General features: G+C 37.1%; 1 protein-coding gene across 1 annotated transcript in view; it reads left to right on the forward strand.

Annotated features, from left to right (window-relative positions):
- The window catches only part of RNMT (RNA guanine-7 methyltransferase), a 56,435-nt gene that overhangs the window by 11,823 nt on the left and 24,238 nt on the right, over positions 1 to 20,374 (forward strand). The window contains exons 2-3 of the mRNA XM_044667108.1: positions 10,960 to 11,433; positions 18,163 to 18,295. Of these exons, the coding sequence (XP_044523043.1) occupies positions 11,005 to 11,433; positions 18,163 to 18,295 (562 nt within the window). The 5' untranslated portion in view covers positions 10,960 to 11,004. The remainder of the gene's footprint in view (positions 1 to 10,959; positions 11,434 to 18,162; positions 18,296 to 20,374) is intronic.

Below are 20,374 nucleotides of genomic sequence, written 5' to 3' on the forward strand. Positions count from 1 at the left end.
GACTAGGGGTAAGCAACCTCAGCAAGATAGTTTTTGATAAACCCAAAGAACCCAGCTTCCGGGACTAAAACCCACTATTGGACAAAAACTGTTGGGAAAATTGGAAAACATCATGGGAGAGATTGGGCCTAGATCACCTAGATCAACATATAGGATGTACCCTATACCAAGATAAACTCAGAATGGGTGAATGACTCCAATATAAAGAAGGAAACTATAGGTAAATTGGATGAGCACAGAATAGTATACTTGGCAGATCTATGGGAAGGGAAAGCTTTTAAAACCAAGCAAGAGTTAGAAAAAAATCACAAAATGTAAAATAAATAATTTTGACTCCATTAAACTAAAAAGGTTTTGTACAGATAAAACCAATGCTACCAAAATTAAAAGGGAAACAACAAATTGGGGAAAAAAATCTTTATAACAAAAAACTGAGATAAAAGTCTAATTACTCAAATATACAAGGAGATAAATCAACTGTACAAAAAATCAAGCCATCTTCCAATTGATAAATGGGCAAGGGACATGAATAGGCAATTTTCAGATAAAGAAATAAAAAATGTCAATAAGCACATGAGAAAGTGTTCTAAATCTCTAATAATTAGAAATGCAAATCAAAACAACTCTGAGGAATCACCTCACACCTAGCAGATTGGCTAAAATGACAACAAGAGAGAATAATGAATGTTGGAGGAGTTGTAGCCAAATTGGGACATTAATGCATTGCTGGTGGAGTTGTGAACTGATCCAACCATTCTGGATGGCAATTTGGAACTATGCTCAAATGGGCTTTGAAAGACTAACTGCCTTTTGATCCAGCCATAGCACTGCTTGGATTATACCCCAAAGAGATAATAAGGAAAAAGAATTGTACAAAAATATTTATAGCTGCGCTCTTTCTGGTGGCAAAAAAATTGAAAAATGAGAGAATGTCCTTCGATTAGGGAATGGCTGAACAAATTGTGGTATTTGTTGGTGATGGAATACTATTTTGCTCAAAGGAATAAAGAACTGGAGGAATTCCATGTGAACTGCAGTGACCTCCAGGAATTGATGCAGAGTGAAAGGAGCAGAACCAGGGGAACATTGTACACAGAGGCTGATACACTGTGGTACAATCGAACATAACTTCTCTACTAGCCTCAAGGCTGAGGGACTTATGAGAAAGAAAACTAGCTACATTCAGAGGAAGAACAGTGGGAGGAGAAACACAAAAGAAAAACAACTGCTTGAACACATGGGCTGATAGGGGTATTATTGGAGATGTAGACTCTAAACGATAACTCTAGTCCAACTATCAATAATATGGAATTAGGTCTAGATCAATGATACATGTAAAACCCAGTGAAATTATGTGTCAGCTAAGGGGGTTTAGAGGGACTTGGAGAGGGAAAGAACATGAAACATGTAACTAGGGGAAATATTCAAAATAAAAATCTAATAAATAAGTAATATGGTAATTGTATGATAATTCATGTGCAATCCAAAAAAAATATTTTTTTTTTACTTAAAGGCTGCTGAAACATCCAGGCAGCTGCTGAATTCCACTGCTGCTTCAGTTCAGTCAGAAGGTTGGCTATATACCCCAGGCCACCTGTGTACAGGGTAGTGAACACAATTCCTAGTGTAACTGTACCTGCTGCTTGTGTGAATTAAATACTTAGAGGTCACTCAACCTGGAAGATTCACCTAATAGGGCATCACAGAGTCATGAGTCTTAAATTGCCAGTGTAGCAGGTGAGATTCATGACTGGTGGTTGTCAAGGGATGTGATATGTAAAGACTGAATTGAAACCCTGGCCATTTAGAAAATCTTTGGCGAAGGGTTTAGACTGAAGAGAAATAGGATGGGGCTCTCTGCCATTTTTTTGGCTTATGAAAGGAACTCTGTCCTGGTGAGCCAGGGGCAGTTATCTATGTAAGCCATCTCTGGCAAGCTGCATAGCAGGATGCCAGTGGCAGAACATGCTGGGATTTGAATCCTGGAATTAAGACTTTAACCTCAGCTGGAGACTTTGGCTAGTTAAGCTGGGAGCCTTACTTCTCTCTTTGTCTGAACTAATAAATACTTATAAATTTAGCATAAAGTCTCTAAGATTAATTTTTATTACATGCCACTGTCTGTCATGGGACTTTTAGATGGTAAATTAACAAAATAAAATGCTAAATAAATGGTAAGATGAAAAATTGTTTAATGGTATGGATTTGACTCAAACATAAATTGAATTTGTTAGTCAGTTGTACAAAATTATTGGCCTCTTTCAGAGTCATTAAAATCCAGCCATAAGACAAAGATGAGTGGTGATAGCTCCAGATGCAGTGGATGACCTTTATGTCTTTGATGTCTAACCAAGCTCTAAGCATTCTGTAGTGCATTTCTGCCACCTTCTTGGCCCATTGAAACAAAATATTCCAGAGAAGTATTCACATGTTTGGAGGAGACAGTTCCCATAACTCACTCACAATAGGTTTAAGGCCTGCCTGTCAGTTACCCTCAACCTGGTTTAGCTTTTCTGCCAAGAAGGTTTTACTGGAGTGTGGCTGCTGTATTTGGGTATAGTTTTTTGGAACCAGTGGTAAGAGTTGGGTAACAATTGGAATATCAGAGATGGAAACACCCTGGAAAAAAGGCTAAATTGGAAGTTATTGACACAATAAAGGCATTAAGATTAAAGAGGACTTGAAAGGGCTTCTTGCATAAGAAAGGACTAGCTGATAAATGAAGAAAGCCAGGGAAAAGCTTGGAGGCCACTGATGTTGAGGAGTGCATTCCAAGCATTGGAAAAACCACTTTGAAATGCCCAGTTTCAAGAGATAAGAGTGTCATGTTCCAGGAGCAGCAAGGAGGCTGGTCTTGCTGAATCATAGTAGTAGAATAAGATGTAAAAAAAAAAAAAGGGAAAGGAAAGAGGCTAAAATCATGAAGAGCCTTAAATGTCCAAACTAGGAGTTTATATTTTATATTAGAGGTAATAAATTACTATTGGATTTTAGGTGATATTTGTTAGTCAGACCTATGTTTTAGGAAAATCAGTCTGAAAGCTTAAGCAGAAGGTGGTTTGGAGTGGGGAAACACTTGAACAGAGTATTGTGATAGTCCAGCTGTGAAGTGATGAGGTTTCTAGGCACATTCCAACACCTACTCTGGTGTATATTATAAGGATGATATTAGAAAATAAGTATTCTATTAGTTTAAAGCAGTGGTTCCTAAACTTTTTTGGCCTACCACCCCCTTTCCAGAAAAAATATTACTTAGCGCCCCCTGTCACATACTATCATCACCCCCTTACAGTTACTCATTGCCCCTAAATGCACCTGTGGCCATCACTGACCACCCTGGATCACTGCAGCACCCACCAGGAGGTGGTGGCACCCACTTTGGCAATCACTGGTTTAAAGATAAGAGGTAGAGAAGCTGGCTTGAGGAAGAATTGGAGTTTCAAATAGAGCCGAGAGTATTAATTTCATCTGGTGGCAGTTAGAACCGTTATTTCTATGACAGTTACACTCTCTGGGTGTGGCATTCCAGGAGGGGGCTTCTGGCAGTCCACAGAGCCACACACAGGTTCTTTTCTCTCTCAGGGTTAGAGAAGGTAACATCTTTGCCTCTCTCTATCTCTGTCAGGGTGAAAGACTTGAAGGTGTGAAGTGTTTTCTTTTCCAACTTAGGAAACACTATTCATTTATCTGTTATTATCTATAAATTGGTCAAACTCTGAAGAGACCAAACAAAACCTGGTCTTTGGTTTGGACTCTGAGTCTGTTAAGGCTCAGAGTCCTGACTTGATAATTGTGGAGACTCAACCAGCTAGCCTTAGTTATCTTTATAACTTAAAGGCAAAGTTAAGAGTTAGAGTGGTTAGGTTTATTTAGAATAGTATAAATTTGGTTAGATCAGGGAGGATTAGCATAGCCTGTGAACCACTGGAGAAGCGGTTCCTTGCGTGATACAATTGCTTTAACTCCTTGTATATTTGAGTAATTAGACACCTGTCAGAGTTTTTCGTTATAAAGATTTTTTCCCAATTTGTTGTTTCCCTTCTGATTTTGACTACATTGTTTTTGTTTATATTAAACTAAAAAGCTTTTGTACAATCAAAACCATTTAATTTATATTTTGTAATTTTCCCTAACTCTTGCTTGGTTTTAAAGTCTTTCCTTTCCCACAGATCTGACAAGTATACTATTCTGTGTTCATTTAACTTATTTATAGTTTCCCTCTTTATATTCAAGTCGTTCACCCATTCTGAATTTATCTTGGTGTAGGGTGTGAGATGTTGATCTAGACCTAATCTCTCCCATATTGTTTTCCAAATTTCCCAGCAGTTTTTGTCAAATAGTGGATTCATGTCCCAAAAGTTGGGCTCTTTGGGTTTATCATACACTGTCTTGCTGATGTCATTTACCCCAAGTCTATTCCATTGATCCTCCTCTCTGTCTCTTAGCCAGTACCATATTGTTTTGATGACTGCTGCTTTATAGTATAGTTTGATATCTGGTACTGCTAGGCCCCCTTCCTTCACATTTTTTTTCATTATTTCCTTTGAAATTCTTGATCTTTTGTTATTCCAAATGAAATTTGTTATAGTTTTTTCTAATTCAGTAAAGAAGTTTTTTGGTAGCTTGATAGGTATGGTGCTAAATAGGTAAATCAATTTGGGTAGAATTGTCATTTTTATTATGTTAGCTCATCCTACACATGAGCAATCAATGGCTTTCCAATTGTTTAGATCCAGTTTTATTTGTTTGGAAAGTGTTTTGTAGTTGTTTTCATATAATTGCTGTGTTTGTTTTGGTAGATAGATTCCTAAGTATTTTATATTGTCTAGGGTGATTTTAAATGGTGTTTCTCTTTCTACTTCTTGCTACTCTAGTGTGTTGGAAATGTATAGAAATGCTGATGATTTATGTGCATTTATTTTGTATCCTGCAACTTTGCTTAAGTTGTTGATTATTTCTACAAGCTTCTTAGTTGATTCTCTAGGATTTTTTAAGTAGACCATCATATCATCTGCAAAGAGTGATAGCTTAGTCTCCTCCTTGCCTATTTTGATACCTTCAATTTCTTTTTCTTCTCTAATTGCAACTGCTAGTGTTTATAGTACTATGTTGAATAATAGAGGTGATAATGGGCATCCTTGTTTTACTCCTGATCTTATTGGGAAGGCTTCTAATTTATCCCCATTGCATATGATGTTTGTTGATGGTTTTAGGTATATACTGTTTATTATTTTTAGGAAAGGTCCTTCTATTCCTATACTTTTCAGTGTTTTCAATAGGAATGCATGCTGTATTTTGTCAAAGGCTTTTTCAGCATCTATTGAGATAATCATGTGATTTTTGTTTGTTAGACTGTTGATATGGTCAATCATGTGGATGGTTTTCCTAATGTTGAACCAACCTTGCATTCCTGGTATAAATCCCACCTGATCATGGTGGATGATCTTAATTACTTGCTGGAGTCTCTTTGCTAGTATTCTATTAAAGATTTTTGCATCTATGTTCATTAGGGAGATTGGTCTTTAGTTTTCTTTCTCTGTTTTTGATCTCCCTGGCTTTGGAATCAGTACCATATTTGTGTCATAAAAGGAATTTGGTAGGACTCCTCCTTTGCTTATCATATCAAATAATTTGTATAGTATTGGGATTAGTTGCTCTTTGAATGTCTGATAGAATTCACTTGTGAATCCATCAGGCCCTGGCGTTTTTTTCTTAGGGAGTTCTTTGATGTCTTGTTCAATTTATTTTTCTGATATGGGATTATTTAGGTATTCTATTTCTTCTGCTGTTAATCTAGGCAGTTTATATTTTTGTAAATATTTGTCCATATCTCCTAAATTGTTATATTTATTGCCATATAATTGGGCAAAATAGTTTTTAATTATTGCCTTAATAATTTCTCCCTTGATTTTTAGTATTTCTAATTTAGTTTTCATCTGGGGATTTTTAATTTGCTCGCATTCTAATTTTTTGAGTTGCATGCCCAATTCATTGATCTCTTCCCTCCTTAATTTGTTAATATATGCACTCAAGGATATAAATTTCCCCTTGAGTACTGCCTTGGCCACATCCCACAGAGTTTGGTAGGATGTCTCATCATTGTCATTTTCTTCAATGAAATTGTTGATTGTTTCTATGATTCCTTCTTTGACAAATTGGTTTTGGAGAATCATATTATTTAATTTCCAATTAGTTTTTGATTTCCCTGTCCAGGTGCCCTTACTAATTATTATTTTTATTGCATTATGGTCTGAGAAGGTTACATTTATTATTTCTGCTCTTTTGCATTTGTTTGCAATGATTCTATGCCCTATAACATGGTCAATCTCTGTGAATGTGCCATGTGCAGCTGGAAAGAAGGTGTATTCTTTTTTGTCCCTATTTATTTTTCTCCACATATCAATTAGATCTAATTTTTCTAGGACTTCCTTCACCTCTCTTACCTCTTTCTTATTTATTTTTCGTTTTGATTTATCTAGATCTGAAATAGGAATATTTAGATCTCCCACTAGTATGGTTTTACTATCTATTTCCTTCTTGAGCTCTGCCAGTTTCTCCTTTATGAATTTGGGTGCTATGCCACTTGGTGCATACATATTGAGCAGTGTTATTTCCTCATTGTTTATACTGCCTTTAATCAGGATGTAATAACCTTCCCTGTCATTTTTAATCATATCTATTTTTACTTTGGCTTTGTCAGAAATCATAATAGCCACTTCTGCCTTCTTTTTCTCATTTGAAGCCCAAAAGATTTTGCTCAAGCCCTGAACCTTAAACTTGTGTATGTCCACCCATCTCATATGTGTTTCTTGTAGACAACATATGGTAGGATTTTGGTTTCTAATCCACTCTGCTATTTGCTTCCATTTTATGAGCGAGTTCATCCCATTCACATTCAGCGTTATAATCATCAGTTGTGCATTTGCTGACATTTTCGTATCCTCCCTTATTCCTACCCCCTTTTTCTTATACTATTTCCTTTTAAACCAGTGGTTTGCTATTGAGCTGCTATCCCTTATCCCCTCCCTTGATTAACTTCCCTTTCTACCCCCTTCCTTGTTTTCCCCCTCTTTTTGTTTTTAAATGCCTTATGAATTCCCTCCCCCTTCTCCCCTCTCTTTTTTTGACCTCCCCACTTCCCTGCTCCCCTTGGTTTATCCCTTCTGACTTTGTCAGAAGGGTTAGATAAGAGTTTTATGTCCCAATGGATAGTATAGCTACTCTTCCCTCTCTGGGTTGATTACACTGAGAGTAAGGTTTGATTATTACCTCTTAATGCTCTCTTCCTCTCCTTCTTATAATAGTATTTGTCCCCTCTCCCTCCCATGCCCTCTTTGTGTGTAATAGAATATCCTATTTTTCTTATTCACTCAAGTTTCTCTTGGTGTCCCCTGGTATTCACCCCCTCTTTCCCATTCCCCATGCCATCTTAGATTATTTAGTGTTCCACCCTCACCCTGTGAATTATTCTTCTGATTACTATAATAGTGAATAGAGTTCACTACAGAGAATTATACATAACATTTCTCTACATAGGAATACAGATAATTAGATCTCACTGAGGCCCTTAAAAAGGCAAATTTAAAAATTATAAGTTTTCTTTCTTTCCCCTCTGTCTCTTATTTACCTTTTTATGTTTCTCTGGATTTTTGTGGTTGGATATCAAACTTTCCATTTAGCCCTAATCTTTTCTGTGCAAATACCTGGAATTCTTCAATTTTGTTGAATGCCCATACTTTCCCCTGGAAATATATAGTCAATTTTGATGGGTAGTTGATCCGTGGTTGCAGGCCCAGCACTCTTGCCTTTCTGAATATTGTATTCCAACCTTGCGATCTTTTAGCATGGCGGCTGCCAGATCCTGTATGATTCTGATTGGTGCTCTTTGATATTTGAATTGTCTCTTTCTGGCTGCTTGTAAGATTTTTTCTTTTGCTTGGAAACTCTTGAATTTGGCAATTATATTCCTGGGCGTTTTCTTATCTGGATCGAATGTCGTGGGTGTTCTATGGATCCTTTCAATGTGTATATTGCCCTCTTGTTGTAGGACTTCAGGGCAATTTTGATGAATAAATTCTGTTAATATGTAGTCCAGGTTTCTATTAATTTCTGGTATTTCTGGAAGCCCAATGATTCTCAGATTGTCTCTTCTGGACCGGTTTTCTTAGTCTGTCACTCTCTCATTGAGATATTTCATGTTTCCTTCTTTTTTTTCAGTCTTTTGACTTTGTTTTATTTGTTCTTGTTGTCTTGAGAGATCATTAGCTTCTAATTGCTCAATTCCAGCCTTTAGGGATTGGTTTTCAGCTATAATCTTCTGGTTTTTGGCTATAATCTTCTGGTATTCCTTTTCAATCTGGTCATTTCTGGTGTTCAATTTGCTTTTCAGTTCATTTGGTTTCTGAGCCTCACTTTCCAATTGCAAGATTCTACCTTTTAAACTGTTATTTTCTTGCCAGATCTCTTCCATTTTCCTCAAAATCTCAGTTTTGAACTCTTCCATAGCTTGTGAGGAGTTTTCCTTATTTGAGGAGGGTCCAGATGCTTGTTTGTTCTCCTCCTCTGTTTGCTCGGTTGTCTGGATTTTCTCTGTGTAAAAGTTGTCGAGTGTTAAAGACTTCTTTTTCTTGTTGTTAATCTTTCTCTTCTGAACTTCCTGAGACTGGGTAGCAGCTTCTCAGGTTTATCCTCGTGCTCACGGTCTGTCCGTGGTCTTTTGGCTTCTGAGGTCTGAGTTCTGGTTTTTTCCAAGGTCAAGCCCCCTGGTGGACCCCCTTGCTTGATCCTCTGCCGAAGGTTTCTTTACAAGTCTCAGGGAGCTGCTTCCACAGTCATATACCCATCTGCACTGGTTCCTTACTCAGGGTTTCAGAGCTTTAGCTCGCTGCTGTGTCTGCCTCCAACCCCGCCTGCGCCCTGCTGCCGCGCTCCGCACCCTGCTCCCGCGCTCAGAGTTCATGTGCGTTCTTTAGCTTTTTGGGGTCCTAAATCTTGCTGCTCTCAGGAACATGCCCCGGAGCTGCCAATGACTCGATGGGTGCCCGAAACTTGTTCTATTTCTTTTTTGCTGGCTTCGGCGCTATAGGTGTTGTGTGTGGAGGGGGTGGGGGTGGGGTGGTTGCTCAGCCATCGATTTAGTGAGAGCTGTTTCACCCCTTTATAGCTTGGAAATGCCCCGATTCCACGTACCTTCCACCCTGTGCCCTGTTGTGGAGTTCCTCCATTCATCTGGACTTGTTTTTATGTCCCCTTGAGGAGTTTTGTGTGTTTTGGTCAGGAGAGGTTAAGAGCTGCTTCTTACTCTGCCGCCATCTTAACCCGGAACCCAATTCTGTTTTTTTTTAATGAGTTCTTTTCAGTGAATTTTTGTACCTTTTTTTAAAAAAATCACTAAGTTGTAAGGGGTGAAAAGGGGTTTTGATTGAATATATTAAAGTTTTGGTCGCCAGGGAATTGAAAAATTATCAATCCCCAATTAAAGAATAACCTCAAGTCAAAATGACTTATGGAAATTTATTTACAGAATTTAGGAGAGAGTGGAAGTATAGAGATGAGAAGAGGGTAGAATAAGAGATTTGCATTCAAGTCTGGGCTTTATTTCAGCAGAGCTCCAGAGGCCCAGCCAGAGCCTAAAAGCCAATTAACAAGGGTTTTAGCCACAAGGGCTTCTCCTAATCAGGGGAGCTTCCCGCTAGAACCTCCTTGGAGGTTAAAGGAGTCAGCCTTCTTCACTCACAATGTGTAGTTCTAAGAGATATTTAAGAGCAGTCCAACCAAGGTCTCAGGGTTCCAGGTCCAGAACTCCTCCACATCCAAGCAAGAACCAGAAGAGAACCCTTACTCAACTCTTTTTAAAGGGACCTCTTTTTTGTCACTTTCTCTGCTTTCCTTTTAGTTTGATTGTCCAATCACAATAGACACTTTTCTTAGGACTGCCCTGGAGGCAGTCAGTAAATTCTGATTTGTCATTCACTCTAGCACCCCTGGGTTACAGACCACCCAAGTTGTGAGTTAAATGGAGATGTTTTCACCTTTGAGGATTAAATCTAAAGATGGGCAGGGTAGATTTAATCTCATTATCACAAAGCCAATTCTGTTTTTTAAAGTTATTTTCTTCAGGTTTTTTTGTCCTGCTTTTACCAAGCTCCTAATTCCTTTTTTTTTTGTAATTTTCTCATGCCATTTTCATTTTTTTTCCTCAATATTTCCTCTAATACTGATTCCTAGGAGTTTCTAGGAGTCCTTCCTGATCTTGTACCTAGTTAGCATTTTACTTTGAGATTTTGCTTGTAACTATTTTTGCATTATCATGTTCAGAATTTGTATCTTTGTCTTCCATAGTAGCTAGTTCTCCAGTCTGCAATTTTTTGGTGCTTCTAAGGTGACAGAATGCTGGGAGAGGTATGGTCACTGCTCTTCTGGACTACTCTCAGGTCTTTACCAGGGAAGGGCCCTCTACAGCTATAATCACAAACACTTTTCTTGGCCCTGGAACTATGGTGAAAGTTGTCCCTGGCTGCTGTAAGTCCTAGCATTTCTCTTTGCCTTAGAACTGTGACCATGGCCCTGTTCTTTCGTGACTCCTCACAAGTCTTCCTTGCCACCCTGGACCTGGGATGCAGACTTGTGTATAGGCAGATATTATATAGGCAGCTTTCTGACCCTCTTACTAGCTCTAGGCTGAGAGCTACTGCTATAACTGGTTTTTCATTCTGGAAAGGCTTCCATTCCAATAATACAGGCTTCTGTTGGCTTCATTAGTTAAAAATTTCACTCTGATCTTTTCTTGCCTTTTCTACTCCACAATTTGTTTTGAAGCATTATTTTAAAGTTTAAAGAGGACTTCAGCTAAATTGCGTCCTCTAATTTGCCATCTTGGCTCCACCTCCATAGTTAATATTTAGAAATAAAAATTCCTTATTTATTTTGCATATGTAACATGTTTGTTTGCTGTTGCAGCTTTCATTTGTGAACTAAAGCTTTAAATTCAAATATTTGAACAAAATGGAAAATTCTGCAAAAACAGAAGATTGTGAGAAGATCTTTGAAGATGAAGAGACAGATGTAGTTTCCAAAACAGAACTCTCCATCAATGTTAATGAAAATTTAACAACTTCAAGAAGTGAATCTTCTGATGGAAAGGACACTGATAGGGTACAAGAAGTCACACCCAAAAAAAGAAAACTAGAATTTCAGGATAATCCTGATGTTGAGACTGCAAGTTGTGGAGAAGGCACTCCATCAAAGACAAGAAAGGTAGATAATGAAATTATTCTTGAGGAAAGAGCTGCAGCAGGTGATGAAGAGAGCATTTCACGAAAGAGAAAGTTAGAAACTGATGATGTTCCAAAAGATGATACCTCTAGCTGTGGAGGCGGCACTCCTTCAAGAAAGAGAAAATTGGAAGGTGAAGATGTTCCTGTGAAACGCAAAGTAAGAATGGTATTTTAAGATAATTAGATTTTAAAATTTATTTTAAAGTATAGCACAACTTTAATTTCCTTATAATTCCTAAAGGAACTATTTAACTTCCTTGTTTTATACTAGTTTAACCTCATGCTTTTGTAGTGTTTAACTACTAAATAATAATTTAAAATATTATTTATGATCCATATTAACTATTTTCCTTTATTCTTACAAAATGATTTAAATATAAAATTATAACATTTATTTGGTTCTTTATCTGGATGCCTTCTTAGTGCTGGAAATTTAGTGCCAGCCAAAGCTAATGGAAATACTCTGTTCTAATCTTGGGAAGGTACTAGTTATTATATTTGCCAAGGTAACAAATTCATTATTTATACTGTTTGCTCTACAAGGACTTAGAGCAGGTAACATGTAGTTTTTGAGGTCTCACATGTAAGGGGTAAAAAGGGGTTTTGATTAGTTGAATATTAAAAGGTTTGGTCACCAGGGAATTGAATAATTATCAATCCCCAATTAAAGAATAACCTCAAGTCAAATGACTTATGGAAGTTTATTTACAGATGTGGAGAGGAAGAGGAAATAAGGAAATCAGAGAGAGGATAAGATAAGTAATCTAACACACTAGGTCAGTGATGGGCAAACTATTCCTGGCGGGCCAGATCCAGGCTATAGTTTGCCCATCACTGCCTTAAGAAATTCCCTAATCACTATGCCTGGATCTGGCCCACGGGGAATAGTTTGCCTATTACTGCACTAGGTAATTTGCTTCGATCCCCTAGTTTAACCCAAGCAGATCTAATTAACCCTCTGCCGAGGGAGGTCGGCCTTGAGCCAAGGCTGGAAAGTCAAGAGGGCCAGAGGCCTGGAGGCGAATGAAGCAAAAGCTTCAGTCACAGAGTCTCTATTGAAAGGGAATTTCCTTAAGAGATGTTCAGGAAGATTTCAGTCTTACACTGTTAAGATTAAAAATGATAAAGACTGATATAATAAGAGAAATTAGTAGTTTAATTAAAGCCATGGCCATGTTGGTAAAATATATATATAACCTTGCCTATCTTTTAATTTTACTTCCGGAGCCCATCTTGTCCCTCTGGTACACCAGCCAGCCACTCTGCAAAACCCAGAAAGAGGCTTTCTCTAGGCCCTCCTCCGAATTTAAATTGCCCCATTTGTGGGGATGCTGGACATCCCCACGCCTTAAACCGGAAACCGGAAACCCATAGGGATCACGCAAAATGTAGTCTCAAAGTCCCCACGTGTCCATAGAAAATTTGTGACATACTTTTAAATGGCATCTTCCCAATTCCAAATATACATTTCCCCCTGAGATCTGTCAAAAAAAAAAAAGTTGGCCCTTATTTCTTCGCTGGATCTGTAAACATAGACAACATCTAAATTTCAGGAATTTGGGGGATAAAAGAAATGGATAAACAAGTAGATAAACTAGCCACATTGACAAAAAACCAATTTGGGGGCAGTCCCCTATTGGCATAATAGAGTACATTCAAAACAAATTGCATTCAGCTCGTTTAACTCCCCATAGTTCAAAATCAACAGCACACAAAGTTCAATTTTGGTCTTCATGATCCAGTAAAAGGTCTTTAGGCATTTTTTGGTGCCTTCATCAAACAGGTCCGTCATCTGGATTCTGGGGAGATGGCAAAATCCTTATCCTGAAATTATTCTCAAAAGAATTTAAACTTAACATTATAGATTATAAAACATACATTTCCTTCTGAGAATCATACATTTCCCCCTGAAATTACTCCTAAAAGAGTTAAATATACATATATTTTTACATTTTCTTTTTTTTTTTTAAACTTAATACACATCCCATCCCCCTGAGGAAAATTCTAAACACACTTTTTTTCTTGAAAAGGGTACCTCAGGTCAGCTAAGGATGAGTGGCTCAGTCACAGGGGTTGTATGAAATCATTTGGCAAAATAAAAAGAATAAAATTCAAGAAAAAAGAAGGAAAAATTAACTTGTGAATGAATTGTAAAATGTGCAAAAAATGTAGGGAAAATAAACTTATAATAGGCCTTTGAATCAAGGCCCAATGAAAGTGATTTAAGCAGTTTGCTGTTACCCATTCAGGGCCAGGACTTAAGGGAAATGTCTCTCTCTGATCTGATTTGTGTAGTATAGAGAGAGGGGGTCATGATAGTTTTTTCAAGCTTTGGCTGAGTTCTGTAATCAGTTAGGAGTTTGGAATCTTGAGGGAAAAGAGTTAGTTGGTTTGGATATCTTGTGGACCCCTCTCTATACTACATTTGCCATCATCTTTTCAGGTAAGAGAGCCAAATAAATAAATAACCAATCTTAGGTGCTTCGCTAGGAATTTAAGTTGAGGGGACCCACATCCTCTAAAGTTTTAGAAAAGACTGGGACTCCAGGACTCAAACCCCAATTTTCAAACCCTTCAAGTATTGGCATAGAACTCCTGCAATCCATGCAGATTCTCAGTCAGGTCTCTTTGACCTTATGCTTTCTTAGCACTATTAAGGGCTCTTGTGTTCCATTCTCCTGGAATCAGACAGAAAGGCATTAAATCATAGTCCCATAGGCTCCTTAGGTATTTGTATTAAGCTTATATCACTGTAAAATTTTAAAAAAAGGATAAATAATGATAATATATGTACTTCCAGTACAAGATGAGAAAAGGGAAAAATCAATTGCTCTAATTAAAAAAAAATGTTTTAAAAATCATATATACATATATATATAGCGCTTAGAATTAGTGAAGGGTTTTGTTACCCAAAAATGAGATTTTCTATGAGTGTAATAGCAGATTCACAGTGCACATTCAAATAGAGTACCATAATTTTTAGTAGCACATTTTAAAACAATAAACAATGTTGTTTAAAAAATCATATACTTGTTATAACTTTTAAATCTTGGCTAAGAGTTTCTCAACAAACTGTTACTGCTTTCATATCAAAATCTGATATTTAAAAACCTTCTGGTCTAAATTATCTTCAGGAATTCTAGATCCTTGTGATAAAAGTATATACGAGCTCCTTGGCTTCCTGTTTTAGAAAAAAAATCCCCGGTAGGAAATTTTCATGCTTCTACCCATTTGAGGCAATAATTTTTTAATAATAAAAATATATGAAAGCTTATCCTATAAGACAACAATTCTTTAGGATCTAAAGTAAAAGTTAAAAGACCTCTTGTAAAATTACAATTTAAATCTCAAGGCATGGAAACTTCCAAGGTTCTATACAATTACCAAGACAGAATAAAACTTAAGACATGTGCTCCTATAGGATGTTAATAGGTGGTACATATAACTGCGTTGTTTTGATACAGTAAAACTTTAAGTAAATTAGGAAATATAATAAAATCATAAGCAGAAACTTCATTAGCTTAAAATGATTCAGTGCAACAGGAAAATCAACAAAATAAGCAAGATTAATTCACAAAACTAATCACAAAATACAGTAAGATACAGTGTCTCTTTAAAAGCCATTCAATTCTGAAAGGTTCTAATTCAAGGTCTTTATAATCAGTCACTGCTCTTAGTTCAAAGTTCTAAGCAGGTACGGGGTGAATTTCTTCCCCTGATGTTCAGTTTTTAATCGCAAGAAAGTTTGAATAGGCCATGCGCCCGATGAAGAGTAATCACTAGTTCAAGATTCATACACTAGCGTCCACATGGGGTTGTGGGCTTGGGGTTAGAGAAAAGCTTAGGTCAGTTTTGTAGAAAATCCCACGTGTAGAGATTGTGGGCGGGGGTTTCCCCATGGAGGGCAAGAATGGCCTTTCAGGTTAAGAGTCCTCTATATAAGAGAGTAGGGAGAAAGGGGGATACTTCCCAAATATTTAGCAGCAGAGCTGAAGCTGAAACGGCGGCACTCAGCAAGTCAGGGTGGGGGTCACTCCTCGGAAATCTCAGGATTCCGGATCAACAGAAGTGGTCTGCACTGGCGGGCTTGCGGCAGGAATATGAGGCAGCAGGAAAAGCTGCAGAGATCACAGGCACTGGGGGCACTGGCAGGCTCGAGGTTCAGCAGGGAAGCGGCAGGAAGGGAGACCAGGTCAGGACCCAGGAGATCAGCGGTGAGACGATACTGGCTGGGCTCCTGGCATTTTGGGTTTAAAGCCAGAAGCCAGAATCAGCTAGCCTGACCTCCCAAGGTAGGTTGGGCTGGACTGGCTGGCTGAGTCCCACCTGAGGCAAAAACGTGCTGTTGCTTTTAGCAAAAGCATGGCGAGGAAGGCCACTTTCCTTTTTTAAAAAATTGCCCAAAAGAGCTGAGCAAGATGGCCAAAAAACAGGCATGGCTCTCTTTAGGCTAACTGGAAAATTGAGAATTCGAATTTTGACCTTGTGGTTGCCATTATTGTTATGATTGAAAATGATAAAGACTGATATAATAAGAGAAATTAGTAGTTTAATTAAAGCCACGGCCATGTTGGTAAAATATATATATATAACCTTGCCTATCTTTTAATTTTACCTCCGGAGCCCATCTTGTCCCTCTGGTACACCAGCCAGCCACTCTGCAAAACCCAGAAAGAGGCTTTCTCTAGGCCCTCCTCCGAATTTAAATTGCCCCATATGTGGGGATGCTGGACATCCCCACGCCTTAAACCGGAAACCGGAAACCCATAGGGATCACGCAAAATGTAGTCTCAAAGTCCCCACGTGTCCATAGAAAATTTGTGACATACTTTTAAATGGCATCTCCCTAATTACAAATATACAACATTCACCACGTGGAATTCCAAAGGAAAGATTTAAGAAAGTCTCACCAAAGTCTCAGGGTCTCAGCTCCAGAGCTCCTCCAAATCTAAGCCACGAACAAGAAGAGAGCTCCTTCAGATCCAAGACGCGAAACAGCAACTCCCAGCTGAACTCACTGAATACTCTTTTAAAGGGGCTTCTTATATGTCACTTCCTGTGCTTTCCTTCTAGTTCATGTGTTCAATCACAACAGACGCTTTCCTTAGGACTGCCCAGGAAGCAGTCAGTAAATTTTGATTTGTCACTCACTTTAGCACAGTTGGGTCACAGACCTCCCAACTTGTGAATTAAGTAGAGTTGTTTACACTTTTGGTGATTAGATTTGAGTATGGCAAGGTAGATTTAATCTCATTATCAGACACAAGACAGTCCTGTTTTGTTGACAACAATAATAGATGTTATTTTCTGCTTAAGTTATAATAATTGCTACAATATTTTCTAAGATGGAAACAAATATTTTAAATTATCTGATCTACCTAACCATCTTAAGACCTGATTTTAGATTTCCCAATGAATTCATCCTGTTTTGTCTTTGACATACTGTTGCACTTTGGTCATGAAGATTTGTGGAAATGTCACTTAGCCTTCAGGAGAACAAAAGAAACAGAAACTGGAAAATCCAGGCTATATATTAAGAACGATTTTTTAGGACTAATAATAATTGATGAACCATTGACATTGCTATGGCTTTCCATCTATAATAAAGTAGTATTTATAGGTTGTTCATAAGGAACACCTTAATAATAAAGTATGTTAAGTAAGTCTGAATTATTGAAATTGAGGTTGGATCTATGTGAATTACCACAGGTGGACGTCTATTTATTTAATAAATGTACTATTGCAAAGTTGTTTTTGAAAGAATTATTGTGCAGTCCTAGAATTTTTTTTATAGTTAGAGGCATATAGGTTTTCTAATACTTTTCAAATTTGAATTGAACCATATTTTTTAGTGAATCATTGAAATTACTTTGTTTTATGAATTTCTTTCTTGGTCATTGAGTTTGCTTAAAGCAGATGACATTCCACTAAAGATATTTCTCCATAGAGACTCATTCCAAATATATTCCTTTGCTATATTTAATATTTAATATTCTTAAATAGATCTCATTTTATGCATTCTTGAAATTCATTATGGTTGGAGATGCATGGTACCTTTTATAAAGTAAGCAAATGTTTATTATAAAATATATTAATTTGGCTAAATTGCCTATGTTCTTTCTATCTCAACTATAAAAGTTTGGAAGGATTGCTGTAACATTCTGAAACCAATCTACATAAACCAAGAGAAATAAAAATCTAAAAGATTGAGATAAAATCAATTCTTTCTACTTTTTAAGAATTCATGAAAAGCATTTATTAATTGCTTACCATGTTCCAAGTATTGTACTGAGCTATATATAAACATATATAAATACAAAATCTAAACAATCCCTATCCTCAAGGAATTTATATTCTAATAGGAAAAGCGAAGGGAACAAGCATTTATTAAGTACCTTTTCTGTGCCAGGCACTGTGTTACATGCTTTCCAAGAGTTATTTAATTTATTCCTCATAACAACCCTAGGAGATGGGTGCTATTATTATTCCTATTTTACAGAAGAGAAAACTGAAGCAGACAAGAGAGTCATACAACAAATAAGTGGCTGAGTTGGAATTTGAACTTAGATCTTTCAGGCTTCAGCCCAGTATTCTACCCATACAATTGCCTAGCTTCCTATGTGTATACAACATATTTCTGGTGATTTGATTATAGTTCTTAGAAAAAGAGATTTTTGTGCAATGGGATGTGGAGGGGTGAGGAGATCACCGTAAGCAAGTTTGGCAAGTGAAGCAACAAGAAGAGCAGGCTGGGGGGAAAGGAAGTCTGGATTCATAACAGTGAATAATGAATGTCATAACATTTAGTTGCACTTGTGTAGACTGGTTCTTCTTTTTCTTAATTTTATACATGTTTTAATATTGTCCTGCTCTCTCTTGGGTTCAGCGTTTAGAAGGACATGGCTCAACAGTAGCTGCTTACTACAATGAGCTTCAGGAAGTTGGCTTGGAGAAACGAAGCCAGAGTCGAATTTTTTACCTTCGAAATTTCAATAATTGGATGAAGAGTGTCCTCATTGGTATGATTGTCATATTTGTATTATAGATTTTTGTATCTCGTTTATCTTCCTTCAGTGTAATTGGCCATTGATCAAGCATTTTGATATAGTTAAAAATTAAGAAATTTTGTATATACCTATATCTGAAGCTAAACTTTATTTTTTCCCCCCTCTTTTTAAAGAAGACTCTTCCCTTCTGCCTTAGAAACAATACTATATATTGGTTGCTTCTAAGGCAGAAGAATGATATGGGCTAGACACTGAGACTTAAAGTGTCTTGCCTGGGGTTACATAGCTAAGGCATCTGTCTTAGGCCAGATTTGAACCCAGGAACTCCCATGTTTGGGCCTGACTTTCTGTCCACTGAGTACCTAGCTGTTCCCATGAAGCTAAACTTCCAGGATGATCAATGACTTCTTTTAGGACTTAAGTTTTTAATTATAAGCAAGGATTAACAGCAACTTAATTGATAGCGAGATGTTAGAGAGGGAAAAACAGTAATAAGCCCCTGGTCTCTGTCTAGGAGGTATAGTTCTCTATTTTGTTTACACTTATTCACTTCTGTTTTCTATGATATTAATGATCTAGTGTAGCTTGAGTTTGTAGTTTTAGCGAAAATTTATCACACCAGTGTAAAACTCCAAAGCTAAATAACAGGTTTATTGAAAGGAGGCCCATCTCACATTAAAGCTAGACTCTGGTCAAGATCAGAACCAGAGATCCCGAGCCTTAGGAGATAAAAGAGAAATCTTATGACATAGTTCCAAAAATGATACAGTCAAAAACTAAAATAGAATGGATGTACATATCTTTCATATAGGCAGGTCTTAGCCAATGATACAAGTGCTGAATAAGCTGTACAGTATAAAAAATAAACATTAAATCACTATGGATAGTAGGTCAAATTTAATAGTTGACTTTTTCAAAGCCAAGGGGTTGGGGGCTAATTATTCTTCCACTGACAATTATGAAATACTGATACTTTTTTTACTCCTAGGAGCAGGCCTCCACCTCTTTACTGACTATTCTGAACTTGCACCAGAGCAAGTTTCCCCCTCCTTACTGACTGTCCAAGGTTTCTAACCAATAGGGTTGGTGGACTTAGTAGAAATTTTTGGGTTATGGGCTTAAGGTCAAAATTCCTGTAAACAAAATTTGATACCACCCCCAAACTGTATTTTTTTACCTAATTTTTATAAAGCAAACTATATTATTTGACTGTTAACTCAAAACTAATGATTGTGTTATGAAAATAATCATAAAGGCTAATACTGTTATAATCATAAAGGGAATAGAGGGCTTCACACTCACATAGCTGAAAAGTCATCTGTTTGAATCTCTAGCTAGTACTTGAGTTAAATTCCTAGTGCAATAACATACACATTGTGATTGCTTGAGCAGTTTGTGTATTTATGGTGGTCATGTGTGTCTCATAGATATTGTCCTTAGAGATAATGTTGCACTTGTTGGTTGCTATTGGAACTTTATATTTGAGGTATGCCATGAACTAAACCATTGTGGATTGGTAAACAGTACCTTTTGTGGATAAGAGAGTTGGTGTCCAGTGTTGAAACAAACAGCCAATTAAAACCTTGCAAAATCTCATTCACTGGTATAATATAATTTCTATGGGGGACACTTATTCTTTGCAAATCTATTGAGATCAATGTATAGTTTAGTTTTTAATATGTGCTGTTTGTAAAATTAATAAGACTATTTGAAAATAAATTAATTCATATTTACCTTTAGTCTGAATTATTATAAGCTTTTTGCAGAGTCAAGTGGACAGAGTCAGGAAAACTTGGGTTCAAATCCAGCCTCAGACACTTTTTAGCATTGTGTCCTTGGGCAAGTCATTAAACCCTGTTTGCTTCAGTTTCCTCATTTCTGACAAGCTAGAGAAGGAAATGCCAAGCCATTCTGGTATCTTGGTTAAAAAAAAAAAAAACCAAATGGGGTCATGAAGAGGGTGTGATGTGACTGGGGAAAAAATGATGCTGGGAAATTATAAAGAAAAAATACCTTTTTTAGTACTTTGTGGTCATTTTCTACCCCCACTCTTCACCCTTTGAACCCTTTCTTATGATAGGAAAACAAGCA

Source organism: Gracilinanus agilis, chromosome 1, assembly GCF_016433145.1.
Source record: "Gracilinanus agilis isolate LMUSP501 chromosome 1, AgileGrace, whole genome shotgun sequence".
Classification (NCBI taxonomy): Eukaryota; Metazoa; Chordata; class Mammalia; order Didelphimorphia; family Didelphidae; genus Gracilinanus; species Gracilinanus agilis.